This window comes from Strix aluco, chromosome 22 (genome assembly GCF_031877795.1).
Source record: "Strix aluco isolate bStrAlu1 chromosome 22, bStrAlu1.hap1, whole genome shotgun sequence".
Taxonomy (NCBI): Eukaryota; Metazoa; Chordata; class Aves; order Strigiformes; family Strigidae; genus Strix; species Strix aluco.
The window spans coordinates 4,962,566-4,989,023 of NC_133952.1; the positions used below are offsets into that span (position 1 = coordinate 4,962,566).

Here is a 26,458-nt window from a genome sequence, read left to right on the forward strand (position 1 = left end):
CAAAACTGCAAAAATAACTGATTTCTATTATGGTGTACTGAAAAGAACGTATCACGTTACCCCCAAGCTAAAATAGGAAACTTGAGTAACTAAAAACTGGCATGGCTTTTTTTATGGAGACGATGAGCAGCAAAAGCTTTAGTCTTACAGGAGTCAAAACTGTCATACAGTGCTGTTTCTATTTTTGAGAACTAGGACACTTTTGCTGCTACTTTGAAACATTTTCTGAGATTCGCTTTCTTAAATTAGTATTACTCTGTACTTAACGGTACACTAGCTCACTTCTGAAATGTTAGTCAAATGTGTAGACTGCAGATATCTTTTGAGAATGAGGGGAGGGAACTCAAACACTTTTGAGGAGTTTGGGACTTAGCAAGAGAGAAAGTGAACAAATTTTTGTTCTGCCTAAATCAGATGGAAAATTGGGAATTCGGCTGGATTTTTGGTCTGGTTCTTTACGCTTTGCTACCAACCCTGACAGAATTAGTCTTAATTTGATAGAGGGTTAATAAGCTATATTGGGAGCTAATAGAATTTCTGAATTAATATAATTTACTCCTTTTTCCTTCTTTACTACAATTCTCAAAATTCACTAACCCTTGATTCCTTAACCCTGTAAAGAGTTAACATTTTTAGGTGATGCTCTGTGAGCAATCTCATTGATGTCACTGAGTATGGAATAAGCCTGTTACCAGAGGGAAGAATTTAAGTAGTTTTTTGCAAAGGGATGTCTGAATTCAAAAATAACCAACCTTTCTCTGGTTGTGAAAGAAAAACTAAAAGCATTTTTCACTGTTCATTCCACTTCTTTGACTTCCACAGAGAGTCAGTTTCATGGAAGGTAGGTAAATTTATTACTGGTTAGAATTTCCTGGGCAATTTCCCTCCAGGTTTAGGCTTCATTACTAGACCCTTTGTAGCTTAATTATCAGGAAGGTGATGAAACTATGGTCATATCTGAAGTGATCACAAAGTTCCCATGACCTTTATCAGGACCAGGTCTGTTCCTGTTCATAAATTAACAGTTACATTGAAATTACAACACAGTTGCTACAATAGTATGAGCTCCTCATGTTGGTTAAGTTAGCTTTGGAAGCATTTCTTAGGCATTTGAAGATGCCACAAGTCCTTACACTCTAAGACTTACTGCCTATCATGGTTGCCTTGATGTCCCTCAAAATTATCTACATTTACTCATTGTTGTGATACCTGCTTGTATTGTATTGCGATTGTGCCCCTCACCATGAGTTATAGCTGTTTTGCACAAGTTCTTCATGAGCTCCTTTAAGGAGGAAACTTTTGGTAAACTGCATCTATGGCTGGACTGGTACTACAGATATAGTTGATAGGAAGGGAGGGACTTCTGTAGAAAAAACAGACAAGCTCTCAAGTACAGAAGTCCTGGAGGACTTGCAGAAGGGCTTGATGTGCCAGATGACTGGGTTGTTCCCCCTCCTTTCCCTATCATTTGGTCTCATAAAACAATCCCTAAATAATCGAGCTAAACAATGAAAGAGAGATGGAAAAATTATGTCCCCCTCACACTTACCAAGAGGAAATAGTCACTATTATTCCATAGAATTAATTTCCATTGTTAAATCTGTGGAGATAGAAATGGAACACTTAAGACCCCATCCACAGTTAAGCTTAAAAGCATAGCTGACTTCCAGTACAAATATTTGTCTATGAAGAGCTTTTCTATTTGTGGCTTTTTAAAAACATGATGTTGACACACCTTGGTTCTCCTGAATTTTAAGCAGTTCTGTCTGTTGTGCTGAGAGGGGTTTTTTTTTGTTTTAACCAGGAAAACGGCTACGCAATTTGAGGCAGGGTCAGTCTCCTAATTTGGAGAGGTCTTTCCTTTTACCTTCATGTAAAAGCAGGACGTGACTGTCAAACCACCAACTGCTTCCAGTTCTGTAAGAGCAGTAAATCCCACCCATGGGTGCTGAGGGGGGCAGAGATAAATGGGTGTTGCTTTGCTTTCTAGGGGAGAGCCACTGAGTGAGTCTGACCTGGGAACTGCTCCCATCAGAGACCTGAGGGCTTTCTGCAAAATTGTATTGTTTATCAATCTATCCAGAGGGAGGGAAAGTGTAGAGCAGCAGTCTTCAACTTCTGGCTCACAGGTAACAAACTGCCCACGAGCCCTGTGCTTTAATTCCCGCTCCACTCGCCATACTGTCCCTGGGCTGAAGTGAGGTGGTGTTTGTAGCACCCGGTGCACTGGGTAAAGCTGATCAGGGACCACAGAAGGGCAATAACCTGTGCTCTAAAATCAGTGGTGTAATGGGAGGGATCTTCCATTTTCCTCAGACAACTAGGTGGTTTGATAGGAAAATACATCCTGGGAGAAAACCTGTTCTCCTGGAACTGTCTCTTCTTCCTCTGCCTGTTTCATTTCCATAATTCTCCAAACAGCTATCCTTTTTCCTCAAAAATGTACATTAAACTTAATTGCCAGTTCTCTGCCTGGTTGTAGACCCCGTTGTTTCCAGTTTCGGTTGAGCAAGTGGCCTGAGGGCGAGGGGGGGAATCCTCCGGGGGTGGGGGGAAGGTGCAGTTCTCTAACAGCCGTTCCCCAGGCTTGGGCCTGCAGCAGTGCAAGCCCCCGGCTGCTGCCGCCTCCCCTCACCGGGGTCTCGCTCTGCTGCGGCCGGCACCTAAAAGGGCCTGGAGCTGCTTTGTAATAAAGTCCCGCGTCTAATTTTGGAGGAAAAAAAAAAAACAACAACCAAACAAATGAAAGCGGGCGCCAGGCCAGGCACGCCGGGCCTCCCTGCCTTGGCCCGCTCCCCGGAAGGGCAGGTAGCCCGGCGGGCCGCCCCCGCCGCCACGATCTCGGCCTTTGCGGCGCTGACTCACGGCGCCGCCGCACGACTCCGGCCTTTCCCGCGCCGTGACTCACGGCGGCCGCCCCCGCCGCGGCGGAGGGGCGGGGAGAGCCCGAGGAGGGAGGGGGGAAAGGGGCGGCCGCGCCGCGTACAAAGCGCCGCTGAGGTCACAGCAGCGAGCGGCCCGTGTGGGGGAGCGGCATGGAGGGAGCCGGGGCGCTGCTGGCCCGCTGCCCCGCCGGCGGGCTGGGAGTCACCGTCTGCGCCGCCGCCGCCGGGCTGCTGCTCTACCGCATCGCGCGGAGGTAGGGCCCGGGATGGGCCGGGGACGGCGGGCGGGTGCGGGCCGCGGCGGCGGGAAGGCTCCGCCCGGGGCTCGCCCTCCTCCCCGGTGCCGCCGGGAGCGGCCTCGGCGGAGTGTGGGGAGATCAAGTGGGGCTGCGGATCGGCGTCGGGGCTCCCGAAGGTCGGTTTTGTCCCTGTGGTGTGGGGTAAGGCCCCCCCGAGTTGTCGGGGGCAGCAAACACTTGTAGGTGAAGGGCCGGGTACGTTTTGCCGTATCCCCTGGAATGGCTTCGTGTCTTTGTGTGCCAGCGCTGCACATGGAGAGCTCGCACGCTGTGGGAGCTGTGCCTGGGAGATGAAAACCTTTCCCGAGGCTGCTGTGACTGCAAGCGGTGTTACAGGGGCTGCTGGAGGCTCGGGGTTCTCTCTTTTGTTTTCTGACGCGTTACAGGCAGGGAGAGAGCATGTTGGGCTGCTTGTGTTGGTTGATTTGGGGGTGAAAGCGTGATTGCAGGGGAACAGAGAGCGCTGCAGAAATAACAGCGCTGTTAGAACCTGCTGAAACTTGGGAAGATCACACAGAGTCCAAGTTACCAGCGACCAAAATTCTTTGGTCAGTTGTTCCTTAATTGCACAGAACGTTTCTGACCTTAGAACAAATTTTAAACAGACCAATTGAAAACAAGGTTTGAAAAACATTAGGAGAGAAGTCAGGATGCAGATTTCATAAAAGGAGTAAAGCTTCATTTGACAGATTATAATCTAGCAGTTTGAAACGAATGCAGGAATATATGGAATAACAGAACAGACTTGAGCAGTCTGCTCATCTATTGAGTGCTTCTCTTGGAGAAAACGGCAGTCCCGAGGGCTCATAGTGTTATGGTTCACTTCAAGTTTACACTTTGAAATAGAAGCGTATCTCTACATCCACAATAAAATACTTAAGGTTTGCTCGAAAGCATTTGCTGTTTATATAACCCTATAAATGGTCAGTGGTATATTAGCCCGTCTACAAGACTTTGCATTTTTGTGGCATATTTAGGGCAGCTAAGAAATACTAGTGGCCTAAAGCAATCCCCGGTGAAGCAGGCAGCATTTCTTTGATCCAGTTGAGGCTAACATGTCTTTTGAGGGAAGAGACTGGATTTGTTTTCCTTAAGTTCATCATAAGGTTTCCGGAAGAAAGCATTTCTTCCCGAGTCATTGAAAACTGCTGGTGAGCTGTAAATATTTTCAGGTGACCTTGATAGTTGCTACATTTTTGTGTTTCTTAATACTATTCTGATATTACCTAATTTCTTATTTTTCCTTAGTTAAATGAATCTTCCAAAGTCATCAAGGACAGCTTTATAAGCGATCGATCCAAACATGATGCTGCCTTTGTCTTTGGTATCAATGTTATGATACAGCCCTGTTTTGCTCCATTTGCAGCATGAGTGCACTTACATATCTTGCAAAATCCTTTTACCACACCCTGTAGGAAGGGAAATAAAATATATCAGAACAATTTAGTGGAAAGTAGTTCTGGAATAACTGTCAATACGTGGAGTTACACTACTATAACTGTGTCAGCCTCTAAGACTGTGCTTTTTATATCGGGGAGAAGACTTGATGTCCAGATATGCACAGAACTCCTTAAACCTTATGACTTTGGGCCAGATAGACCACAAAACATAACAGAGTTTTCCGTTCTTCGAGATCATAGCATGGCTACTTGGTTGTTAGGTTTTGTTAGAAGTGGGGTTGCTGCGTTCAGACCAGTAGCTGTAGCCACATTTCCTTCATCTTCTGTGCCCCTCCTGATTGTTGGCTACTGACTTGCTGTCAGTACTGATACAGACTACCCCATGAGAATCTCTTTTTTGAGACTCTTTGGGTCAGTGATGGCATAGGCTGCTCCTTCTACAAGTCAAGATAATCCATCGCTCACTCTAAAAGAGACTGGTAGGAACTCGGGAACTGCCGTGCAGCTAGTTCATTTAGTTGAGAATCCTGTCACAGATACTGAGATGTCAGAAAGAGGCACCTTTTCCGGAGGGTGCTGTCCTGATGGCTGGTATTCTCCAGAGAATCAAAAGTTGCAGTTTCATAGAAGACAGCATTTGGGAGGGACAGCACAGGGACTGGTTATGACTGTGGGTCTGTGTCCCTGCCTGAGTCCACTGGGCACCCTTTTCCTTGTTAAGGGGACACTGTCTGGCTCTTGGGAAAGGATAGGCTGTGTTATAACCTATGACACTGTACTAGAAAGCTGGTGTTGTGGCTACATCTTCAGCCCTGTCTGCAACTGCTAGTACTGAGCAAATGCATCTATGATATAGTTTGCCTGCTGGAATCTAGACAGCTGTGATGTGTTTTTCTCATGTTGGAAAATGGGGTTTAGCATTGGGTCTGCACTGGCAGACCCCTTCACTGACAGGTGATGGATGTGGGCACAGTTTGGAGTTATGGCAGCTCAGTGAGCTGCCAGCCAGGAGCTTCCCTGACTGTGAGCTGAACGTGGTATCGGGTTCAGCGAGCTCCTCTTAACTCGGTCATGCTGACCGTACTGTGCCAGGGGCTTGGAGCTTTGGCAGCTTGGTTATGTCAAACTGCCATCAGATGTTGTTCTGATCAAAACTGATCTACGCAAAAGAGCTCCTCTTCCTGGTATGTTTTTTCTTCAGATTTGCTGGTGCAGCCGTTTGTATAATTGCTTTGTAATCCAGTTGCGCCAGAATGAAGAGTGTTGCTTTAAATGCTTTTAATGGAGAATTCCTTTTTTCTTCTAATCCTTGGCAGGGGATGAGGGTAACCCAGCAAAAAGCTGCACATCCACTTGGGGCCTCTTTTAAGAATATGGAAAAACGAACATCTTCATGTCCCAACCTAGCAGTAAAGGAGTGGGGGAATACATGTAAATAAAAATATTTAGAAATCCAGTTTATTATTATCAGGTAACTGATATGACCCGCACTTATCAGGGAGAGTGTTGTTCTGGCAATCCATTAAAAGTGTGGACTTAAGCATGACCTTAAATGCGGGGAATAGTGGAGAGTGTTTGGAGTAGGAAGGAATGTAACTTCCTTCTTATGTAACATGAGAGAGACAAACTAGTTGCTAAACAGTGTTTGTCAATGAATATACCTGCAGTCTGAGTTTTGTTAACAAAATAAAAGAGTGATAGCCTCTCACAAAGGAACATTTTGTCATATTGTCTGAGCAGTATCAGACATTCAGGTGTTGATCTTGTAACTGAGTTTACTCCAGATATGTCCCTCCAGTGTTGTTTTAAGTAAAGATCTTCTACCTCCAAAACAATTTGTCCAAACCTGTGAATTGTTTCTAGCTTGTTTGGGTGTGCAGGCTACAGATTGAGTTAGCACAGCAAGTCAGCTGTTAATGGAGTCTCTTGATGCAGTAAGTAATTCAATCACTTCTTGTTGCTCAGGTTTTATTTTGCAAGGTGTCCAGTGAAGCTAGTTCAAGTTAACACGGTGTTAGATTATAAACTCCTTAGGGATGATTTGCCTAGTGTGTTGCAAGGGATTGAGCACATGGTAAATGCTTAGTTTTGCATCGTCTGTCTCCTCATAGCAGAATGTCTGACTTCAGAAGCCATGTGTGCTCTAGCTTATTACGTTCAGCTGCTGCCTGAATTCAGTCAAGGTATATATAGCTCCAAAGTCATTAAATCCGTGTTTGAGAGTCTTTCCAAATGCAGTACTTGTTTTTTGTTTTTAAAGTCCTGCCCAGTTACTAGAAAATTAGCACCCTACCTACATGTTCTTGCCTGAAATTACCCTTTTCTTTTCTTCTTTTTGCATCCAGCGGGTTGGGAACTTCTGATTTTTTCGCACCTATTTCTATGGCAACAGATAGTACGTTCACAAAAGGAAGGATTATTGGTTTTTATGCTAAATAATTCAGCATTTAGCAATTTCTTTTGCATACATTGTGAGAATGAAGGGCTCTTACTCAACCCTTACTAGCATTTCCTCAGCCTCAAGAGTGAGAAATGGAATCCTGTTTGGAAAAGGTCTTGAGTATACTCAGGATTTGGTCTCTGATATTAGCAAGGTCTCAAATAGGGTTTGACATTGGTTCTTTTTTTGCTTTATAGCACATGTGCTTTACTAATTTTTTGGCCTGTGCTTTCCACTTCTTCTGATATCCTTGAAATTATTATTTCTACCTACTCTGTCATGTCACAGAAGTTGGAGGCTGGTGGTAGGTAGAGGCTGAAGGGTGGCGTGTCTTATTTCCATGGGATGGTGCCACAGCGGCATGAAGATGGGATTGTAGCACGGTGTACGGTCCCTGGGACCTGTGCAATAGAGGGGATGGAGTTTAGGTCGTGCTTGCTGTCAAAGTCTGTGCTCAAGGTGCAGTAGGATTTGTACTTCGGTGGTTAACATGCTGAAGCCTACACATTATATTGTCATAGTTTTTACATCTATGATAGTGAGATGAAACTAATACCAACAGGTGTTGCTGTCTATCCTTCCTATGGCTGTTTTGATGTGTGGTTTGCTTGGTTTTGGACGATAGTAGCTCATGGATAACTTGGACTAGCGACCTAGATTTCTGTCTGGTTTAAACTTCTTTTTTTTTTCTGCCTGTGAGTTTCAATGGTGGTATTTTTAACTCGGATCACTTACTGTTTTGAGCCCCCTTGGCAGTGAAGAAAGTTGAGCAGTGAATATTCGTTTTAAGAGGGGGTGTGGGTGTATGCATCTATTTTGAGATGAGAATCTGTCACTGTAGTAGCTCCAGCCATTTCTTGCAGCATCTGGCAGGGAATCCTCTGTGCACTCTGGCTTTTTAGGCTTCTTCCTGGTGCTTCATTTCAAGCTTGTCCTAGTCATTAGTACTTAAACAGGAGGCCCAAGCATCACTTCAGTGTTTGATACTTTATGAACCATGTTTAAAGATGTGATCAATGGAAATGGGAGTGGGGAAGAATCTTAACTGTAGGCATCCAGCTACAAAGGTGATGGCTGGGAGAACCACCTGCCCCTTTGGTTGCAGGGTGCCAGACATTTCTGCAGCATTCAGAAGATGTTTCACTACAGAATATTGTAGCAGCAGAGAACGTTTCCTAGAGCTGGAAGAAGAGAAGTTGCTCTCAACTGGTGAGCACTTTGGCTATTGTTACTTGCTTTCGAGGCCCCCAGTGAGCCTCCCTGCTCAGTTGCCTTGGCTGCTTCTTTTGAAGCTGCCCAGCGGGAGGCACGCTGACTGCTTGGTGGAGTTCAGGAGCAAACAGGGCTGGTGGCAGCTGGGTCCATCTGCCTGCATAGCTGCCATAGCGAGTCCCTGCCTGGGCTTTGCCTGAACAGCTGCCCTTCCTTGGAGGTGTGACTGGGACAGGTTCTGGAAAACCCAGACAGCTGGGCTGGGTTGCCTTGACCTGCCAGGACACTTCCTCTTGGGTATTGCACCGAGTTTCAAGACAAATGCAGACCTTCTTTAGCAGGCAGGCTCAAGAGCCTTTGCACAAACATCTGTCACAACCTGTTGCAGTGGGAGCATGTCACAGCCGTTTCTCTTGTAGTGACTGTTGTTTTAACAGGTATGGTTTGAAAAACAAGGGGCTTGTGGATCCAGGTCATTAGTCTTTTTCTTTTTAGTTCCAGTACATAAAAACTGGTCGAGTTGTGTTGATTCCTCAGTTCCTTATGTATCTAAAGCTGTGAAGAAACAGCTATTTACAGTGCCTGAACCTTGGGATAATTTGATATGCCCTTGTCCTTGATAAAACCATGACCATGAGCCCATTTCCTAGGTTTCTGAGTACTATCGTGTACAGTTCTTGTGGATTGTAACTTCTGTTTCCCAGAATCCTGTGTATTGAGCACAACTTTACTGCACCCTTCGCATACATGAACACTGATGATTATGGAGAGCACTTACACCCCCAAATGTGCCTCTGAAAAACAGTGCGTGGGTTATTCACAAGGTGGTGGTTAAAATTCTGGCATGTCCACGGTACTAGCACAAAGAGATACAAGCATCAGGCAGAATTTATTTCTACTTTGATAGTCCCATCTTTTCATTGCTTGGAGTCCTATCGTTAAACATACCGAATGGGAAGATTGGTTGTTATTCCAGCCTCTCTTGCATTTCCCTGTTTGAAAGCCATCGACTTTCTCTACATCAGCTGAAATCCATGTTCATGCCGACACGTTTCCTTTCCTAACAGGAAGAAGCCCACACACGTGACCGTGAACTGCTGGTTCTGCAATCAGGACACGGTAGTGCCATATGGGAATCGCAACTGCTGGGACTGCCCCAACTGTGAGCAGTACAATGGGTTCCAAGAGGTACTGTGACAATTGCTCGCTGGGTGGCTGGGAAGGTGCATGCCCTGTGCCCAAGAGTGTTTGGGGGAAAACCCTGCTCCTCATTTTAAGATGATACAGGCCCAGTGCAGATGAATATCCAGCAGTTTGACAGCTGGCAGCTGTGTGCTGAGCACCTGTGAACTCTGCAGCTGATCACTTGATCAAATTTGAGAAAGAATCCACTGTACTGGGATGTGCTGAGATAGAATGATAAAGACAGATTTTCTTTTCTTGCTTCAAAGGGCAAAAAGGGCCTTGACACTTTCACCAATATCTCTTAAGAATCTCTTAATATATGGAACAATTATTCTCTGGTTTTATATTTTGGGACAGCTGAATTGCTGTATTTAGTGTATTAAATAACAAGTCTGGCTTAAGCCAAAATCTACCACCACCAGCTGCTTGCAATAGGTGTACAGAACAGTGGAGGGGGGAGAAGATTTGAAGCACTTTGTCTCTTTTTTTACATATTTTTTTTTGTTACATAGGTGAATGCAGGGAGTGTAGAACTCCTGAACAGAGTTTAGGGAATCTTGTTATCAACCAGAGATACCTAGCTTTGATTTTATGATCTCATGTTTGCTTTCCCTGCTGCCTCCTTTTTTGTTTCATGTCAGAATGGAGACTACAACAAGCCCATCCCTGCTCAGTACATGGAACACCTGAACCACGTTGTCTCGGGTGGTACGACTTTCTGTGATCCTGCCGAACCGCAACAGTGGGTGAGCAGCCAAATTCTGCTTTGCAAGAAATGCAACAACCATCAAACCACGAAGATCAAACAGCTGGCTTCATTCTCACCAAGGGAGGAGGTAAGTGTTCGTCAGGGACTGGCATCACAGGAGAACGTCCAAGGCATTCCCATGCATGTATCTGCTGTTCCCGCTCTGCTTAATTCCATGCTGCAGCCTAGTAAGCAGGAAAGAGAGGAATTTTTCAGTGTGCTATGGAGTGATGCTCCAGTGGTCTTCAGAAGCACTATGTGGCACTCCAGTGCAGAGAAGGTTACTGATTAGTGTTGCAAACTTAACTAATCCTACTCCAAGGCCAGAATGTAATGACCTGTTCTAGATGGACACTGGCAGTTGAAGCTTGAGCCCAAAACCAAACATGCACATTGCTGAGATCAGCTTACAACTCCATTACTTAACTCCTGAGCCAGCTGAGCTTACAGGATCCAGTAGGCACAGCAGCCTGCTAGTCACTGGAAGCCTTAATAGAATTTGTTTTTCCTGAGGCCTTGGCTGTGCTGCTCTGCTTTTACTAGTGGAGTGGAAGAGGAATCCTGCGCAGCCACATCATCTCCCTGGTTAGGCATTTGTGCCTAGGAGGGCAAAGGGATTTTACATTACAGCAGCAGGATTTCCTGCTGAGCAACTTCTTGGCCTTCCCATTACTTAATATGCATGGACGATAGGATAGTGACGTTTCTCCTTCACAGTTTTATGGCTCCCCAGAGTTTCATGCAGAGAATTTAGTGCACACTCCTTAGCGTTCAACCATGGTCAAGCCTTGGGGTTATAAGACTTGCTATAGTGGGATGTGTTCATCCTCTGGGTTGCCTAATCCCCCCCGTTTTGTGTAATTGTAATGAGTTGAATCAGGCTGACTCCCAGGGAACAGATTTAAATGTGATCATGCTTAATGAGAACATCTTCAGCTGATTCCCTTTTCTCAGCTTTATTTCTGGTCCTTGCCCCTTGCCAGACCAATCAACTTGCTCAAGTAACGCCACCCTTTGGCCCCTTTTTAGGCGTTCAGTGAACTGCAGTGTTTGTGCCAGCTGAGAAACATGGGACCGTGTTATCCAACATGGTTAGATATGCTTGTCAGCGACAGCAATGGCCTCTCAGCATTGCTGGCCTGCAGTGAGGGGTGAGTCTGCTGCCACTAGTCTCTCCCATGTGGTTCCTTCTCGATTCCAGCAGATGGAGCCTATGGAACTGTTGCAGCAAGCCCTCGGGCAGCTACAGTGCATCTTTCCTCTCCCCTCTCCCAAAGAAGCTGCATGCTTTCAGCTGTGTGCTTTGGTACAAGGATCTCGATAGAGGCTGGGGGTGGAGGTGGAAGAGCCCTAGAAGCCTCAGTGATAAGTGATGTCTCCACTGTAGTGAAGCTGAAAAACATACCTTTGGCTCTGCTCACTGTCTGTTTTTACAAGTGCTATTAATGATTTATGGAGCTCATTTCACCAGGGCCTTCAAACAGTGACAGCCTTCAATTCTAGGGCTGAGTTTTGGAAGGAGCTTGTCTCTTTCTCCAGCACAGTGGTACAAAAGGGCAACAGGTCTTTTGTGTCCCCTCATTCGAGGAGGGCAAGAGCAATTCTAGTTTTTTGTCTCATCTTCTGTGTTGAGTTCATAAGGTCTCAACAAAACCAGCAAAACTGGGCCACAGAATTTCAACATCCTGAAATTGGGCCGCAGCAGCTTTCTCCAAAGGCTGTTTTGTCACTTCTGGGACATGGAGACCGGGTCAGCTCTACGCGTGGTTGGTTGTATGGCTGACCTCCAGCTTCATCGCTGTTCAGGCTCGTGTTGGGTGGCTGTTCCTCTGGAGACTGGGAGCATGCCTTGCTCGCATATCAGTAGCAGGCATGATAAACGGGTGAGGGACCTTGCAGTTCTCATCTACTTTTCCTCTCCTATTCTTTCACCAGGGAAAATATGATGAGGAGATTGAGGTATATAAGCACCATCTGGAGCAGACCTACAAGCTGTGCCGTCCGTGCCAGGCTGCGGTGGAGTATTACATAAAACATCAGAATCGGCAGCTCCGGGCACTGCTGCTCAGCCACCATTTCAAACGCCGTGAGACAGACAAGACCTATTCTCAGGTACGTGGGGGGAGAGATGAGGGAATTTAGGGGGAAGTGCAGAGAATTAGGTACCTCTGCACCTAGGTTTGCTGCTGGGAAAGGAAGGCAGTGGCCTTGGGGCTCTGATTCTGGGAGCTTGGGTGCATGGCAGAAGTTTAGAAGAGCACAGGATAGTTGCTCCTGATGTTAGTTTGAGGTTTTCCTCTTGCTGGTGTCATTCGGTGCAATTGCCAGAAGATAAGTCTAATGTAATAATAAGAACAGAGTGGAAGGAAAATAGTGGGACAGGCAGAAAAGGGGAGATAGGGAAGCCAATTTATGAGTACAGTGCAGGAAACTACAGAGTACAGTGGGGGAAAAAAAGAAGTGAACGATGACCTCCTCTTTGCCTCACTGCCCTGCCTGACCTTGGTTTCTGCTCATGGCTCTGCTGTTGCTCTTTGCTAGTCTACATCCCATGTGATGTCAGCCCAGTAGAGAGGCTTACAAGGACTTGAGCAAAACTGTTCAGTAAACCATACGGTCTAGAAGTGTTTCATAAAGCACCATTTCAAAACCTTACTACAGTTCATTCAGCTTCTGACAAGATGTTTCTCCCTTCCTCTGCAGAATCTATGTTCATCCTCCTCTTCTGCTTCCATAACCACACCAGCTCAGGTGATATTTCTGCGGTTTTTGGCCTTCCTCAGCTGTGCGTTCCTGGTTCTGATGGCCTTGTATGGGTCAGGCAACCCCTTCTCGCTCAGTGCAGCAGTCCCTGCTCCTGGTTCCTCCGGTCCAGCGTCTGTTCGGAACAGGACTGGCACAAGCTCACACGCAGACTTGGAAAACGACACTGCTGTGATGGTGGCAGGCTGGCGGGAGCTGCTCCGCCTGCTCCCAGAACAGATGGTGGAGAACCTGAGTGCCGCCTGGGCTTACGGCAAGAATCACCAGATGGCAGTTGCTGTCCTTGGGCTGTTCACCTGCCTGTTGGCCATGCTCTTAGCTGGGCGGATCAGGTGGGTGTGCTCTTTTCTTCTGTTTTGCTTAGAGGAAAACTGCATTATGTTGGAGGTCTTCTGCCCTGTCTTGACTCAGTGAGCCGGGGGTAAATGTTTGCCAGAATGGCAGACGTAGTACTGGGTGGCACAGTTCTCCATGTTATTCTTTGGGTAGCAAGCTGGCTGGCTGGAGACAGCAGAGCTTGCTCTGAATCTGTGCCTTGGTTCATACAATTTAAGCTTGAATTACTGTGAATGGAAAGCTCCCTGTGCAGCTCTGTAATCTGGTAGAAAATGGAACTGATCTATTCAGGTCCTTACCACAGCAGTGGGAAGGGCTGCAGTTGATACAACCATAGTAAGAGATAGTACATAACCTGCTGTTGGGTACCCTCCCCACCTTTTCCCGGCCTTCCCTCCCTTTCCTCAGGACCAAGGGGGTTCATTGGTATTTAAACTCTTACCTTGTGTCTTGTCTGGTTTCTCTTTGGCATTGCAGGCTCCGGAGAATTGATGCATTTGCTTCAGTCTTGTGGTTCGTAGTGATGAGTCTGCATTTAGCTGAGAGGTACCTGAAGACAGAAACACCCAGCTGGCTAGACACAGCCAAATTTGGCACCACATCCTTGTGCTGCTTGGTGGGCTTCACTGCAGCAGTGGCCACGCGGAAATCAACGGGCCATCGGAGATACCGGCCCCGAAGGTCAGAGCCAGAGCAGTGATGCTGGGGGAAGGAGGAAAAAAAGCCTTGTGAACTCTTTGCGACTGGTGCTTCTCTCTCCTCTTTTTATTTTCCCTTTCTGTTTCTTTTTTTAAAATTAGATAAGCAGTGAAGATCTTTTCTTCTTTTATATATATATTTTTTTTTTAAATTTTATTTTTTCCCCCATCCTTGCTTCCCACTGTGCTAGCTGCTTGGAGCATTTCCACTGCTGGTGCTAGCCATGGAAGCTACTCCTGCTGCCTCCATTCTCCCTTCATCCTGAATATACGTCAGCGGTGCAAATATCCAACTTCCCCAAAGCCAATTCTTCCAGCAGCCACTTCACAAACTGCTCCATAAACGCAGCCTCCTCCCCATTCTGCTCCTCCAAAGTGATTCTGGCTTCTCCTGTCCTCCTGGTTCTTCTCACTGCCTGTCCATCTGTTGTGGTTTGAACTCAGCCGGTAGCCAATCGCCACGTGGGCAATTGTTTACTTTCCCCCCCTCCCCCTCCCCGGTGAAATAGGGGAGGGACAAAAGAAGAAATTCATAGGTTGAATAAAAAAAAATAATTTAGTAATAGTAACAAAAACAACAGTAACAATAGTAAGTCCAAAATGGGTAAAAGGCAGCAGTGGCTCACCGAGCGGCGACCGGTACGGAGCCCGTCCCCAGCAGCGATCCGACCGCACCAGAAAATCCCGCCCCGCCGACCCGGAAACTGAAACGGGCGTGAGAGAGCCTGTGTCCACCGATATACTGAGCATGACATCACATGCTATGGAATGCTCCAGTGATCCTCCAGCTGTGCTCCCTCTCAGCCCAAGGAAAGTTAACTCTATCCTGGCCAAAACCAGGACAGTCTCTACCCCTTATTCCATACCATCTACGTTATGCTCAGGTTCCGAATAAGGAATCACCACCCCTTTTCCCAGGTCTCACAGATATCGTTCCCTCAGTCCATGGGCCATCCTTCCAGAATGTCTACTGAGTTCATTTAGTCCATAACTTTGGGTTCCATTTGTCGTGACAGTCTTTAAGGCTGGAGGAATGAGGTGGAGTTGGCTCAGTTGGTGGAGCAGGAGGCTTTGGATGTGACAGGAGGATGTTGCGAGGCACCAATTGCAATAACAGGGTTATTTGACAGTTCGATTCATGGGCTATTTTAACCTAAAATCAAATCTTCTTGAGACATGCATCGGACTTCTCCGTCCCTCTGCATTACCCACCATGTGCACCCAGGTCCTTGGGCAAAAGTAATCCCATGCCTGGGTTTACCTTTACCCAATGCAGGAGTAACCCAGATGGTCTTCCCCAGCATATTTTTAATGCGCACTATAGGGGCTTTATCCCCATCTACAGTATGTAGGAGATTTGATTGAGCAGGGCCAGCTTGCTTGACTTGTCTGGTATTGACTAGCCAGGTGGCTTTTGCTAAATGCATGTCCCAGTGTTTGAGAGCTCCACCACCCATTGCTCTCAGTGTAGTTTTCAGCAATCCATTGTATCACTCAATTTTCCCAGAGGCTGCTGCATGGTAGGGAATGTGATATATCCACTCAATACCATGTTCTTTGGCCCAAGCATCTATGAGGTTGTTTCAGAAATGTGTCCCGTTATCTGACTCAGTTCTTTCTGGCGTGCCATGCTGCCATAAGACTTCCTTCTCAAGGCCTAAAATGGTGTTCCGGGCGGTGGCATGGGGCACGGCATAAGTTTCCAACCAACCAGTGGCTGCTTCCACCATTGTAAGCACATAGTGTTTGCCATGCCAAGTTTGTGGAAGCATGATATAATCAATCTGCCAGGCCTCCCCATATTTATATTTTAACCATTGTCCTCCATACCAAATGGGCTTTAACCGTTTGGTTGCTTGATCGTAGCACATGTCTCACATTCATGGGTTACCTGTGCAATAGCATCCATGGTCAAGTCCACCCCTCAATCACAAGCCCATCTATATGTTGCATCTCTTCCCTGATGGCCTGAGGAGTCATGGCCCCAGTGAGCCGGAAATTGTTCACCCTTATGTTGCCAGTCCAGATCTACTTGAGCGACCTTAGTCTTGACAGCCTGATCTGCCTGTTGGTTGTTCTGATGTTCTTCAGTGGCCCAGATCTTGAGTACATGAGCATCTACACGACATACTTTCACAACCAGATTCTCTACGCAAGCAGCAATATCTCGCCATCATTCAGCAGCCCAGACGGGTTTGCCTCTGCACTGCCAGTTGCTCCATTTCCACTGCTGTAACCACCCCCACAGCACATTTGCCACCATCCATGAGTAGTACAGAGGTAGAGCAGTGGCCGCTTTTCTCGCTCAGCGATATCCAAGGCCAGCTGGACGGCTTTGACCTCTGCGAACTGACTCGATTCACCTTCTCCTTCAGCAGCTTCAGCAACCAGTTGTGTGGGGCTCTACACAGCTGCTTTCCACCTTCGATGTTTCCCCACAATGCGACAGGACCCGTCGGTGAACAGGGCACATCGCTTCTCATTATCCAGTAGTTTAGTATATGGTGGGGCCTCTTGAGCACTCGTCCCCTCTTCCTTTGGCACCATTCCAAAATCTTTGCCTTCTGGCCACTTTGTAATCACTTCCAGTATTCCTGGATGGCTGGGGCTCCCTATTCGAGCCCGTTGTGTGATTAATGTGACCCATTTACTCTACGTGGCATCGGCTGCATGGTGTGTAGAGGGGACGCTCCCTTTGAGCATCCAGCCCAGCACTGGCAGTCGGGGAGTCAGGAGGAGCTGTGCTTCAGTCCCAATCCCCTCTGAAGCAGCTCGTATGCTGCCAATATCTCCTGCTCATACTCCCCCTTCAGTTGAAATTTTGCAACTTCAACATGCAGTTTATAGCCTCTAATTTCTGCCTCATCCAGAAGTCTCAATGCAAGTTGAACTGATTCTCTCTTTAGATAGCAACAGAGGCTACCTCCTTTAAGATTTCCTTCCTTATCTTTGTACAGTTTGATTTTGTGCTCTTTTGTCTGAGGATCTCTCATAACGATACCACATTTTGACATGACTTGTGTAAATTCATCTTTTGTAACATCTGGAGGTAAGCCAGTCACACAGAGATTTGTGTTTCTGTCTTCTTCAACATGAAACCATCCTGGCTCAAGCTTCCGTTTTTCCGCTTTTTGGTTTGGATCCGTTTGGTGTGGTCTTCTCTCGTTTGCTGATGGTTGTGTTCCTGATGTCTTCAAACTTACTGGTTGCTTACTTTCAGTTCCAGTGCCAGAAGCAGATGAAATGTCGTTATCATCTGCATGGAAGCCATTGTTGACGTGATATATTGACAGGAAATCTTCTGTTATCTTGGGGAACCAAGCCTTCTTCTCCTGGTCCCACTCGTAGCTGGCCCCATCGGCCAGATCCACGTAGGTGAAGGGGTCGGGCTCACCCTTGCGCTGCTGCTGGAGCTGCGGCTGCTGGTAGAACTCCTCGTTCCCGTCCTCGCTGCTCATCCTGGCTCGTTCAGCAGGACCCAGCGGAGGGTCCCAGGCACCCACGCCGCCACCTGAGGTGCCCGCTCGCCTCGCCCTGCTCCTCTCAGTGGGGACGGGGACGCGCGCGGGGAGCGGCGAGCCTGCAGCCAGGGCCCGGCTAGCGCAGTGGGTAGAGCAGGGGACTCTTAATCGTGGGTTCGAGCCCCACGTTGGGCACCAAAAAAATGTTGTGGTTTGAACTCAGATGGTAGCTGATCGCCACGTGGGTGGTTGTTTACTTCCCCCCCCCTTCCCGGTGAAACAGGGGAGGGACAAAAGAAGAAATTTATAGGTTGAATGAAAAAAAAATTGAGTAATAGCAACAAAAAGAACATTAACAATAGTAAGTCCAAAATGGGTAAAAGGCAGCAGTGGCTCACCAAGCGGCGACCGGTACAGAGCCCGTCCCCAGCAGCGATCCCAGAAATCCCGCCACGCCGACCCAGAAACCAAAATGGGGCGTGAGAGAGCCCGTGTCCGCCGATATACTTGAGCATGATGTCACATGCTATGGAATGCTCCAGTGATCCTCCAGCTGTGCTCCCTCTCAGCCCGAGGAAAGTTAACTCTATCCTGGCCAAAACCAGGACACCATCCTTAGCCACTCACAGAGGAATCCTCTGCCTTGATCCTCCGTGCGGCTCAGGCCACCTTCAATTTTCTAATGGTGCTGGTTATTTTAATTTTGAACTGATGGGAACTTGCCTCTGGATTCCAAGTCCTCATAACGTGTGCTGTAGTAACACTGCATGGTGTCCAGGCACGCGAGGAGGGGACTACACGTAGCCCGTAACCTGGTGGTTCTTGCCTTCCACTGTGTAGCATCACTTAACTGCATGCGCGCTCTCTGCACCGCTCTCCTGTGACTCCTGTTTTAAATGGAGAGGCGTCCTTAAGTGCTTTTGACTGGAACTTCAATAATTTGTTTAAAAGGGTGCTTTAAAAGGTTATGTAGCTCAGGGTGTCTTGATTCAATATCTGAAAGTGTTCTGCTGTTTTAGGCTAAATTTTTCAAATCTACCAGTGGCTTTGCTCTCAGTGCTGGTTTTCTTTGGGTTTTTTACCCCCCCCCCGCCCGAGGAACATATGTGTAAAAGCACAACTGGTTAAAAATGCGTATGTTCCTCCACTCCTGTAGCCTTAGAAAGAGAAGAAATATGGGACTAACAACTTCATGCTTTCATTGTACATCACTACCTATTCAATCCAGTGTTTTGTTGAGAACACAGATTAGGAGGACGTGCTATAGGAAGGGGTGGGAACCTCTGCTGTGGGACTGCACAGCAACAGAGATGAATTTTTCTTGTTACCTTATTATGTTAAATGTTACTTCTTATTTTTTGAAGTCTGGCGTTGGTGGTAATGCTGCTGAAGAAAGGGGTCTGGAAATTGTGGCTTTGAGTTGAGTGCCTGGCAGTCCTCAGCTGAAAGCTGGGATGACTGGATGTTACTGTGCGGGGAGGAAGGAGCTTTCAGCTGCTCGGGGTTTTATAGGATTAACTTGTTGGGGCCTCTTAGGATAAGCAGTCTGATTATCCTGGACTGTTTTTTGCAAGGCACTCCACTGAGTTTCTCATCCAAATTTAGGTCTGTCAAGAGGAAATAGCATTGTTACAGAAGAGCTACTATTTTCTTCTGTTCAGAATAGCACAATATAAGTGTGATCTAAGTTAATTGGGTGTCTTGATCTTCCTATGTATGAAGTCTAAAATGTAATCAGAATGGAGCTCTCACTATGAAGTATCTGCATCTCCTGCTGAAAGATTCAGACACTACTGGATGCTGCAGATGCTGGTGAAATTATAGAAGCTTTTTTAAAAGAAACAAAAGATTTTTCACAGTTACTGTTCTTCATACCGATATTCATTGTGAAAGCAGAAGGGTAGCACTAACAAGAGCCCTGTAGGGATTTGTTAACAGTAAGCCAAGTTGAGTGTGTCATGGGAGGGTACAGCTCCTGGCTGCAGGACCACGTGCCTGTAACTTAACAACTGACGTGGGAAGGGACACACAAACCTGCTTCCCATGTGTGCTCTCCTTTGGAACTTTTTTCCAGTGCCTTCAGATAAATGCAATATCTGCCTCCAAGCAAACACAACACCTTTCTCCATTCTGGTGCTTGTGAGTGATGCTGCTCTGAGGGTTGTTTACTTACTTGTCCACAGAAGGAATCCAGCATCTGCAAAGTCTGGTTCCACTCTTCTGTGTTCCCTTTGTTTATTGATTTGACCCAAAAAGTTTGTCTTCTAGCTCACAGTCCCAGATTGTTTCTTGTTCCAGTCTTGGACTTTGAAAAAGCTAAATAATAACCGTTATGTCCCGTTTACCACTGGGACACTTTACTGAATTTAGAGAATTGTTTCAAAGTAAATACTACAAGAAACCATGTGAATTCATCAAAACAGGGAAAAAACAGAAGTGTGCAGGGTTCTCAGTGCTGGGTTAGACTTCAACAATCACTCTTGTGACTCTTTCCTACTCTCCATTAGGAGATTTAGTAGGAAACATTCCTTAAAAATCCAGTCGTCTTCCTATACCTGTGAGCCTGTTGGAGCAGGCAGCAATGTTAAGACAGTAGTAAGCTGGTGAAAGGACAGGGAAGTGACAGGGGAAAAGAGCTGAGGGGGCAATTTTTTGTATGGATGTGCTATCGCTGTCTACTCAGCTTTCCTTTCAGTGCAGTGATCGCTGTAATATTTTCACCCCTGGAAAACTCCCCACTGCAGCAGTCCTTCCAACACCATTTTTCTGCAGCCCGTCTGCTGTTAAAAGTGAGGTGGGCAAAGCCGCCTAATGAATTGGACACTGGAACCAAATCCAGTGACAGCTCTGCCATCCTCTAAACAAGCTGCACAGCAGACCCAGGAAACCTTGAGCTATTATGTCCATTAAGTGAGGTAAGACATCTAGACTGTTTTTTTCCCTTCCTCCCTTCTTTCTGCTTCAGTACTTTCAAGTTTTCCCCATAAATCATAGAATCATAGAATACCAGGTTGGAAGGGACCTCAAGGATCATCTGGTCCAACCTTTCTTGGCCAAAGCATGGTCTAGACAAGATAGCCCAGCACCCTGTCCAGCTGAATCTTAAAAATGTCCAGTGTTGTTAATAAGTTAATTGTAGAAAAAACTGATGTTTCTATTTGGCTGTGATTGTCTTCTGCACTTACCTATAGAAGTTGGATTGAAAGTTCCTGCTAGCTTCTAGCCCATGAACTTGCAACTGCCTGGTGTGGCAGAGGTGAGCAGTTCCTCTTGCTGCTCTGCTGTCAAGTATGTCCAACTGATGGGAGGAATCTCCTGTTTAGAAGGATATGCTGAGACTGCTACAAGGAGGAAGGGTGTGAGCAGCTGACAAACTATTACACTGTTTGGGGAGGGTCATGGTATTGTCATGCCTGATTTCTAATGGCAATATACTTTCTAATAAGAATAAAATTAATCTGTCCAAATTTTCTTGCCCAGTAGCAAGGAAGCTCAGTGGCAGCTTCTAAAGGTGCTTGTCAGCCTCTCCAGATATTTTGCTTTCAGGAGCTGAAACTCAAGGCTGTATTATGTTTCACTTTGTCCTGTTCCATGTGGCCTCCTATCTCTTCCAAGCAGCTGTTTTCCTCCCTTCTTTTTAGCTGCACTTTTCTTCCAATTTAAACATGCCTCATCTTTGAGCCCCTTGTGGTCTGGTGCCTTTGATGATGTTTTGCTGATAAGTATTATGTTGTTTTTCTGTGCCTGATCTTTTCTCCTGTACAGTACTGTGATGGGAGGGGGAGGATGCACACTAGATACTGGGAACAGGCAGTCGGAGTGGGGTTTACACTGTGAAGCCTGAATAATACTGTTAAGAAATATTTTAGCTGTTGCACAGCGAGTGCAAATCTATACAGAAAGAATTTAAAATCTTTTCATCTGGGAGATACGTTAAATGCAGTTGACAGGCAAACAAGAAATCCATTTGTCGTCGCTTTATGCAGATTAATACAAATGAAGTATATTTACAAGTTGCGCTGATGTTGTATGTCAGAACATTAGAAAGCTACTTCAATTTATGGCCAAGCTGTACAGCTGAAGCCCTGATCTCTGGCGTGCTTTGTTCACAACTTATAATTGAAGAACTTTTGTACTCATGATTGGAAAAATTTCAAAGGCGAAACAAAGTAATGAAACACATACTGAAGTGTGGTTCAATTTTAACGCCAAAGAAGCTTTTGTCTTCACTCAGGTGTCAGCTTAATTTCCCACTTCTTGGTGCCTCAGCATGTCTGTGCTGCTGCTTCTGAAAACAACAAAAAACCTCAGAGCCTCAAAAACAAACTTGCAGCAATTGATTTTTTTTGGTCTTTTAGAGACTCTAATGCTGACAGTCTCTCTTTCTGGTTTTCTCTCATGCTTTTGCTGATGGTAGAGGATGATCGATCTTTTGGAGGAGAGGGAAGGAAGGAGGAGAAAGGTGTTTTTTTCCAGAGGTGTTCGGATTTATAAACTGCTACATTCGATCTGTACCGGTTGTGTCTACTCAGACAATTAGGCCTGAAGAAGATCTGTTACCAGTATTTAACTGTTGACTGTTTCTGGGAAAAAAAATTAGTTAAACCACCACTGCCTTTACTGAGACTGTTCCTGCAATACCCGATTTCAATGCTAAATAGACTGTTCTAAACACTGTGCCGTGCTGTAGGTCCGGTATGGAAGGTGCTTTGCTAACTTTGCATTTTTCACTTGAGGTTCGGTTAGGGAACAGCTCAGCAGTTAGATATGCCATCTAACTCTGCCTGGCTGCTTCCCCCACAGTGAATCCAGCAGAAGGAAATGTGTGCTTCCAGCTCAGGTATTTTGGTGGAAGTCCCAACATCCGAGCACAGTGCCACCATCCTCGTGAAGCTGAGGTGCTATTTTGTATGACACATAGGTATAGATTTCCTTCTGCTGGGGGAAATAACAGCTAACAAAGGGCTGGTAACTTACTAACATGGCTGACACAAAAATCATCCAGAACCACTTGATCAGTGCTTTAAGCTCGTTTTCACTTAGCTGGACTTTTATTTCAGGCCTCAGAGGAACACATGGTAACTTGTGGTCACCAGATGCGGCTTTGTTGCCTGAGGATTCTCCGAGCCATACAGGCCAGATCATGCAAACATCTTAATTCAACAGTATTAGAGGATTTTAGCCCAAAAGCCTCTAATTTCAGGTGCTACTTTTTTTACACTGGCCACGTGCTGGTGTGCGGACCAGAGGATGGTGCTACAGAATGGAGCTGAGGTGGTGAGGAACTGTGAGTGGGTTTGTGTGTCACTTGAAATCAAATCTGCTCCAGCCCACAGTGGCTGACTCTGGCTCTTACAGTGGCCGTGGCTCATCCACCAACACAAAAGCATCTTGTACCCTGCCCAGCAGACTTGAATATGTAAAGGGGCTGATGTGGGGTTCATTAAGTGCCTTTCCCTGGATGAGATTTTTGGCAACGCCGTGTTGCTCTGCTTCAGTAGAACTGACGCAGCTGGAACTTGGGACAGCAGTGCCTGTATGTCTGCCAGGCCAGTGCTTTTGCCCTTCATTTGCTACCAGTGAGTGTGGCTGGGCATAAGAGTGTACTTGGGCTGCACTCTTAAAATTTCTGAGCAACTTTGCAGACTATATGGGGGTTGAGCGGAGAACCCAGAGCTAGCAACCAAGTGAGCATCTCTGCTGCTTCTGGTCTTCCTGAAGCCCTCACTGACATCATTGCATGCAAACTGATGCCTTTGTGGCCCTTTACAATTCTAAATATGCTATATTTGTATCCCATTCTTCCCTTTTTATTAACTTCTTTCCTACATCTGTGCTTTGCATGCCCCAGTGAACTGAGCTTGGGTGTGTCAAAGGGGTGAGGATAAGAGGGGAATGTAAAGTGGTGTCGTGGTGTTTTATTTTGGCTTTATGAATATTTTTCAAGTATGCTGAAATTCTGTGAAGCTAATAATCATGCTTAGATACTTTAGAAAGTATGTATTGGTGTATTGTGGACAAATTATTTATACTCTTATAAAAATGAATATAATTAATAGCCAGATGATTGCTCCAGACTGACTCTACTCATGAAAGCAGGGAGCTGTGGTATATGGCTTTGCTTTGGTTTTTAAAGAGATGCTGTTGAAGTTGTGTGCTGTCACATATAACCTGCCAGCTGATTCCAGGTGTGCCGTCACCTGCAAGTACACTTGGGGCCTCTTTGCGCCACAGCAGATGCTCTCCTGTGAAAGGGGCAGTACTCAGTCCTGAAGTGTACCTTGAGTCATCCCCTGTAAAGCCTCATTTGGGACCAAAGCTATCAAGTACACAGGCAGGGAAGCAGAGGTCCTCTGAACATTTTTGTCATGCCAGCGAGTAGATTTTTGTAGACGTGGATGTGCGTATGCACACACCCCCCTACCTTTGTGCCACCAGCTAGGAGGGAAGGCAGAGCTGATGTCAAACATCTGTCTGTGCTCTAGAAGGTATGAGTGCAGGACCTGGCAGCTGGAGCATTTTCAGCTCTAACTCAACCCTCCTGTTTCATCCAAAGCAGGGCAACATGTAGGAGAAGACAATTCATAGTCTTGGCAGCTGAAGTTTCTAGCTCTCTAAGTCACATATCAAAATCTGAATGTGTCTGAGACCTGTGCCCTTTTTCAGCATTGTTCTCCCCTCTCCCTGTGCCTGTTTTTTTTCACTATATTGCTCTTTACTTCTGATTCTGTCAGCTTGACTGGAGGCACAGGTTATGGCACTGACTGAGGTGATGGTTGGACTAGATGATCTTCAAGGTCTTTTCCAACCTAGATGATTCTGTGATGCAGCAGACCAGACACATGTGACTGCATGTCAGCTCACAGAAACTCTTATCTCGCAGCCAGCAGTAAGGCAGTAGTGAGTTACTTCTGTCTTGGGCAGCAGCACCCATGCTGCCAGGAGAAAAGGGTGCAGCTGTGCATGGATAACTCGTAGCTAAATTATGATGGGACCTTAAGTCCAAAGGAAACATTTTGCCCCATGACTGACACGTGGTTCCCTGGCTGCCTTCAGGCAGATGAACCTGGGCACGTACAGCAAGCTGCCTGACTGTGACTGCATCTTACCTTCTTCCTTCATGTACGGAATTATCTGATAGTAGGAGTGAGCCCATCTACAGCCCTGTAGTCTGACCTGACCCATGCTCTCCCATGTCTGTCTCTGTCCCAGGGGTGATGCAGCATCCCTGGTTAAAATGCGAATTAAAAAGGCACAAACGTACGGTGGTGCCTTTGGATAAGAGGGGGAGTATTGTGACAGAGGAGGGGAGACTCTGCTGGCAGGAGGTGTTTCTTCAGGACAGTGTACGGTCCCATACCATGTAATACTCTTTTTAACCTTCTATTTATTTTTAAAGTATCTGTGTAGCAGAGTTGTGCCCAACTGTCTATTAATGCTGTGATCATTGTAAATGCTAATTAAGATACCTAATTTTTGATGTTCACAATATCACGTTCTGAAATAAACAGCTTCCGGGCCCTGACTGTTTCCACAAACTGTCTGACTCCAGAGCCTTTTTTTTTTTATCTTTCCGTTTTGTTTTTTTTTCCCTCCTTCTTCCTTTTTGGGTTACTTTTTTCACTGTTACCAGACCCACTATTATCACGTGCAGAAATGGTTTGGAGCAATGTAGTAGTCTGAGAGCAAAGACACAGCTCCACGGCTCCAATTCCAAGGCTGATGTGGCTGCTTCCTGCTTTATGATCCTCTTGAGCTCCTTACCTTTTCATCTGCTTCTGAAAGAAGTTTTAGTTCAGCTGACCATTCTCAGGCATGAAGCACATTCCCATGACAGCACCCCTGCTTTTTAGCAGCATCTAGCCCTCTTGACATGACAGTGGCAAACACTAAAGAGAAGAGCGCATAGAAAAGGAACAGGATTTTGCACATATTGCAGGAATTTACTTTGTTCAGAGCAAATCAATATTTAAGCTACTCTTTGGTCAGCACTCAATCCTAAGGCATTAATATGCTATGCTTAAAGTTCTTCAGCTCTTCTTTGCTACCCAGAAAAATTCCTTTTCTGGATGGTGCAAGATGAATGATTGATCAGCTGCCCAGAGGATCTGACTGCACTAACTCGGTGAGGTTGAGAAGAAGGGGGCTGTTGAGCAGCAGAGCCCATGGATGCCCGATCCAAAAAAGTTACAATCCCAGGAAAGAGGTTGTGGTTATGAGTGATAAATGATTGTAATCGTCCAGCCCATTAAGTGAAAGACTGCCAAAAGCCAATAAGCCAGATAAGCTGTTCTCCGCTGCAGCAAGGAGCTGTGTAAAGTTGGATCCTTTAGCCCAAAGATACAAAATGTGCAAAGTTAGGAAAAAAGAGCTGTGTTGTTCACAGGTGATGCTCTGATTTGGCCCTTCGCAGACATGGCACAGTGAGTGGTAGGTATCACTCTTTCTGGTATGATTCATATCATAGTCCTGAGCTGCACTTCTAATTTCCTTTCCCATTCGTTTTCTCTTACAAAGCCGAGATGGACATGTTCATCTGCTATTTACATCTGTTTGTGTGGTGGGGCAAATGTGTATATGTATGTGCACTAAAGGACTCTGCACGTTTGCGAAGCATGACACCCTTCCCAGGTCCTCTGGAACCTGAAGAGGTTGGGCAGTTTCAGCTGCAAGACTGACGAGTTCCTTGCCACTGTTAAAGGCATGTCCTGCTCACAAGCACCAGGAAGCTGGTTGGCTCAGATGTTGTTCAGCCTGATTAAGCTGGTCGGGATTGTTGATGTCTGCCTCGTACTAGCAGATAAGTAGTTTTATAAGATATTTTAAATTGTAATCTTAACTCTAGACTGCTTCTTCTGGACATGCTAGCACTGCATAATATTGCCGCATCGCCTCTTTAATCTCCAAGAGAGAATGGCACGTGCATAAATCACCTCACGGCACAAGATTGAGATACATATGTTCCTTCACACTCTAATTTACTCCTGGCTTTCCTCTGACAGAAGAAAAGCCATGTCGTTGCTCTCATCTG

At 46.1% G+C, this 26,458-nt stretch overlaps 1 protein-coding gene across 2 annotated transcripts in view; it reads left to right on the top strand.

Moving 5' to 3' along the window:
- The first annotated feature begins 2,726 nt into the window (after positions 1-2,726).
- The window catches only part of TMEM201 (transmembrane protein 201), a 34,757-nt gene continuing 11,025 nt past the window's right edge, over positions 2,727-26,458 (top strand). For both annotated transcript variants that reach the window (XR_012626153.1, XM_074848437.1), the window contains exons 1-6: positions 2,727-3,139; positions 9,304-9,424; positions 10,063-10,257; positions 12,105-12,281; positions 12,873-13,264; positions 13,746-13,949. Coding sequence is in view for 1 of the 2 variants with exons in the window: in XM_074848437.1 (XP_074704538.1) it covers positions 3,036-3,139; positions 9,304-9,424; positions 10,063-10,257; positions 12,105-12,281; positions 12,873-13,264; positions 13,746-13,949 (1,193 nt within the window). In the remaining variant the exon portion in view is untranslated. The remainder of the gene's footprint in view (positions 3,140-9,303; positions 9,425-10,062; positions 10,258-12,104; positions 12,282-12,872; positions 13,265-13,745; positions 13,950-26,458) is intronic.